The 4,795-nt window shown below is 41.4% G+C and overlaps 1 protein-coding gene across 1 annotated transcript in view; it reads left to right on the top strand.

Annotated features, from left to right (window-relative positions):
- The first annotated feature begins 4,097 nt into the window (after positions 1-4,097).
- SIMC1 (SUMO interacting motifs containing 1) overlaps positions 4,098-4,795 on the top strand; it is a 36,180-nt gene continuing 35,482 nt past the window's right edge. Inside the window, exon 1 of the mRNA XM_044664430.1 lies at positions 4,098-4,680. Within this exon, the coding sequence (XP_044520365.1) occupies positions 4,309-4,680 (372 nt within the window). The 5' untranslated portion in view covers positions 4,098-4,308. The remainder of the gene's footprint in view (positions 4,681-4,795) is intronic.

The raw sequence follows: 4,795 nt of genomic DNA, 5'->3' as shown, positions 1-4,795 counted from the left end.
TTTATCATAGCTCTTTTTATAGTGGCAAAGAACTAGAAACTGAGACAGGGCCTATCAGTTGGGAAATGGTTCACCATTTATGGTATATAGATATAATGGAATGATATTATGCTATAAGAGAAATGAAAAGACAGTTTCAGAGAAAACTAGGAATACTTTTATGAACTGATACAAAGTCAAATGAGCAGCATAAGAACAATTTATACCATACCAACATCATAAAAATGAACAATTTTGAAAGACGTTAAGAACTCTGATCAACATAATGATCAACTGCGATTCCAAATGACCCATGATGGAACGTACTACCCACCTCTGATAAAGGTGATGAATCAAACACACAGAATAAGATATACATTTTTTGGACATGAACATAATGGACTTTTTTTTTTGACTATGTATATTTGGTGGTAGGTTTTTTTAAACATTTGCCTTCTTTCTTAGAATCAATACTAGGTATCTGATAAGAGCTAGATAACTGATGTTATATGATTTATCCAAAGTCACTCAGCTAGGAAATATCTGAGGTCACATTTGAACCCTGGACCTCCTGTCTCCAGATCTGGCTCTCTATCCATTAAGCTACCTAACCTGCTTCTTGATTAAGCATATTTGTTATAGGGGCTTTCTTTTTTTTCCTCCTCTGTGGGAAGGAGATAGGAAAAAGAAAAATAAATGCCTGATAAGGGGTAAAAGAAATAACAAAGGACTTTTAAAAATAACATTTTATTTCTTCCCAATTACACATAAAAACCATTTTTAACATTTTGAAAAAATTTCCAGTCCCAAATTCTCTCTCTCCTTTCCTCTCTCTTCTTCCCCCTCCCTGATACAGTTTTTATATGTGCAATCATGTAAAACATTTTTCCATATTAGTCATTTTGTGGAAGAAAATTTGAACAAAAAATTAAAAAATGAAGGAAATTAAATATAGTATGCTTTGGTGTGGAATCAGGCTCCATTGGTACTTTCTCTGGAGGCAGCTGGCATTTTTTATCATGAGTCCTTTGGAATAGTCTTGGATCACTGTATTAGTGAGAATAGCAAAGTCCTTCAGAGTTGATCATTGTGCAATATTGTTGTTACTGTGTACAATATTTTCCTGGTTCTTCTCTCTTCACTCTTTATCAGTTTATGTCTTTCCAGATGTTTCTAAAATCATCTCGCTTGTTATTTCTTATAACACCAGAGCATTCATCACTACTTGTTCAGCCATTCCCCAAATGATAGCCATCCTCTCATTTTTTAATTCTTTGCCACCACAAAAAGAGCTGTTATAATTTTTTTGTATAAAAATGTCCTTTTTTGTTTTTCATCTCTTTGGAATACAGACTTAGTAAAGTCATTGCTGGGTCAAAGGGTATGCATAGTTTCAAGATCCTTTGGGCATAATTCCAAATTGCTTTCTAGAATGACTGAATCAGTTCACAAGTTGCCCAACAGTGCACTAGTATCTCAATTTTCCCATATCCCCTCCATTTTCCTTTTCCATCATAATAGTCAATTCAATAGGTGGGAAAGGTTTTGATTTGCATTTCTCTAATCAATAAGTGACAACGCATTTTTATATGACTATAGAGAGCTTTGATTACTTCATCTGAAAACTACATAATCATATCCTTTGACCATTTATCAGTTGGGGAATTATTTGTGTTCTTATATATTTGACTAATTTCTCTATGTATTTGAGAAATATATTATAAATTTTTTCATAGACATGATTACTTTTTATTTCTTTTTTACCCCCTTTATCCTATTCTCTTTCACCATTCATCCTCAAAAATGTTTTGCTTTAGACCATTGCCTCCCCCAATCTGCAATGCCTTCTGTTGAACCCCCTTATCTTATCCCCTTCCCTCCCAACTCAATGTATATGCTATTCCTTCTTTGAGCCAATTCCAATGAAAGATTCAAGCGCTCCCCTCCACACCTATTTTCCCCTCAACCTTAAAAGTTCTTTCATACTTCTTTTATGAAATCATTTAGCCCATTCTACCTCTCCCTTCCCCCTTCTCCCAATATATTCCTCTTAATTTTTTAGCATCATCCCATCATATTCAACTCATACCCATGCCCAATATGAATATTCCTTCTAACTGCCCTAATTTTTCAGGAGTTATAGGTTATCATCTTCTATCCAGAATGGAGCTGGCCACTCACTATGTCAGTCAGCACATACTGGCAGTTGGGAAGGAGCTGAGAAACAATCTCCTATTTCCTTTTACTGACTTGGATCTATCCAAACAATCTTTATCTATCTCATTATGAGAGTTATCAATAAAAGTTGGCCCCATTTTAAATTCCTTGCTGATCTTTAGTGATCGGCCTGTCAGTAAAATCCTAAGGGGTCTTTGAGCTTACACTTATCCTTCATGGTAAATTTTGAAATATTTTAAAATATAAGCTTATTTTAATTCTCATTAAGGAGAAAGCCCAAACAATTTTCCTTTTAATGTCCTATACTCTAAATTATGGTAAAATGTATACCTGAAAGTAAGAATAGCCCATATGAGGAATATATATTTGACCAAAAGCACAGATTTGTAGTTCTCCATTTTTTTTCACCTGGAAACCATTTAGAGATGAAAACAAAACTGGTATAGGGCCATTATCCATCCTACTTGCCTAGTCACACACCTGGCCTTTCACATGCATCACCAGAAGCAGAATCTTAAAAGGTCTTTGAGCTTACACTTACATCCTCCATGGCAAATCATATGAGGGTACAAAGATATATGGGAGCAAAAGAATAGTGGATAGAAATTTGCAAATCACATTGTTAACTCAGGTTTGATTCAAAGCACAAACAGATATTTTAGACATGACTTCCACATTAGAACTTCATACCACTTATTAAAAATGCAGCATAGACATTAGGGTACAAAATCCCAACATGCAAGAGAATTTTTACAACAAATCTCATGAGATACATAGCACACATGATAAAGTTGTTTACACTGCAGAAATAGAGCATATGCATGACATTCGAAATCTGAAGGGAACAAGCACTTATTAAGCCCTACTAGGTTACCAGGCTAAGTATTTTACAACGTTTATCTCATTTGTACTAGAATACATCAAACAATCAATTAGCAATTAAAAAAAAACATTATTTAAATAACTTCGCACCAAAGTTTGGGGATGCAAAGGCAAAAATGAAACAGTCCCTGCCTTCAAGGAACTTATTTCTCACTACTCATCCATCCAGTGTCTCTGGCCTTTAGGCTGTTGTCCCCAAGGACCAGAATGTTCTTTTCCCCTTTCTGTTCTATCCAACTGACTTCTCCATCTTTCTTTAAGTCCCAACTAAAACCCCATCTTTTCCTGGAAGCCTTCCCCAACTCCTTTTAATTCTTGTACCTTCCCTCCACGAAGTATTTCCCATTTAGCCAGTCCATAGCTTGATTTGTATATATTTGTTTACCTGTCACCCAGATTAGATTGAAAGCTCCTCCAAGGTAGAGAGACTAGCTTCTTTTTCATCTTCAGTGCCCTCAGTGGACTGATGTAATCTCTATTGAGTTCCTTAAGGGCAGGATCTGTTTCATTTTGCTAATACCTTCCCTCTATTAACCTCAATTTATCCTGTATATATCTTGTTTACACGCTGTCTCCCTCAATTAGACTGTGAGCTCCTTGAGGGCTAAGGAAGTATTTTTGCCTTTCCATCCTCAAAGTTTATCATAGTGCCCTACACAAGGGAATAAGCGCCTTAAAAAATGCTGGTTGAGTTAGAAATTAACTCCTACCGCACAGCTGACGCGATGTGAAAGTTTGATGGCTGGGGCAGCAGCAGCACAACTTTCCCCACTTTCCTCAACACTCCCCCCACACACACACACGCACACACACACGCTGAGAATTTAAATTTTTGTCGGCTTCCCGATACGGTTTCCCCAATTCGAGGGAAGCCTCCCCGGCAGAAACCCTTTCTTCTCATCTCCTCTTCGAGATGGGAGGTAGAGGTTACAGGGAGGTTCTGACGCCAGTCGCTGCCCCGCCAGATTAGCGCGTGCCCAGGCTCCGCCTCGCTTTAACCCCCCTACATCCTGAAACCCCTGCTAAAGAGCCTGGGAGGCCCTAACACCAGCCGCTCAGCTGGCAGAAGGGGCCCGCCTTCGCCAGGGAGCGTCCTTCCTCTGCCCCCTTCTTCTCCTGGCTACCCCTATCCGTAGGAACCCCAGCGGAGGAGCCAGAGAAATCCTGACTCTCCCGGGCACGAAGAGGCTCCGCCCTCGCCTTAAGCGCACTCCCTTTCCTCCCCAGCCTCGGGCCGAAGACGAACCCAGGCCCTGGGCCCGAACACCCATGACAAGAGCAGGACTTCCCTCTCTGCTTCGGAGCGCGCACCGGGCCCCTCCGCGCCTGCCACGGCCCTGGCTTCCGCTGGCTCGGAAGTTCGGACAGCCGTACGAGCGGGAAGAGGCCAAGAAGGAGAGGCCCAAGCTAGGCTGGGATGGCCGCAGCCGCAGCCGGAGCCCGAGGCGTCCGAGAGTGGGGCCTGTGGCTTCTCCGAGCACCTCCGAAACCGATCTCATGACGGAGCCCATTGTGATTTCGGATGACAGTGATGACGAGCCTGACGGGCCTGGCAGAATCGCCGCCGGCGGTGACCAAGCCTGCATGTCCCGGAAGACCCGACCCCAAAACGGACACCGGACCCGAGGAGCTGTTGCAGTGGTGAGTCCGTACCCCTTCCCCACCCGCTGGCGCACTTGCTTCCCTCACTTGCCCTGTCTTCCTTCCTCTCCCCTTCTCCTCAATCCTACCCCTCCCTTCTCTCCCTCCCCCCATT

Source organism: Gracilinanus agilis, chromosome 2 (assembly GCF_016433145.1).
Source record: "Gracilinanus agilis isolate LMUSP501 chromosome 2, AgileGrace, whole genome shotgun sequence".
Classification (NCBI taxonomy): Eukaryota; Metazoa; Chordata; class Mammalia; order Didelphimorphia; family Didelphidae; genus Gracilinanus; species Gracilinanus agilis.
This window is presented reverse-complemented; position numbering and strand designations above follow the sequence as displayed.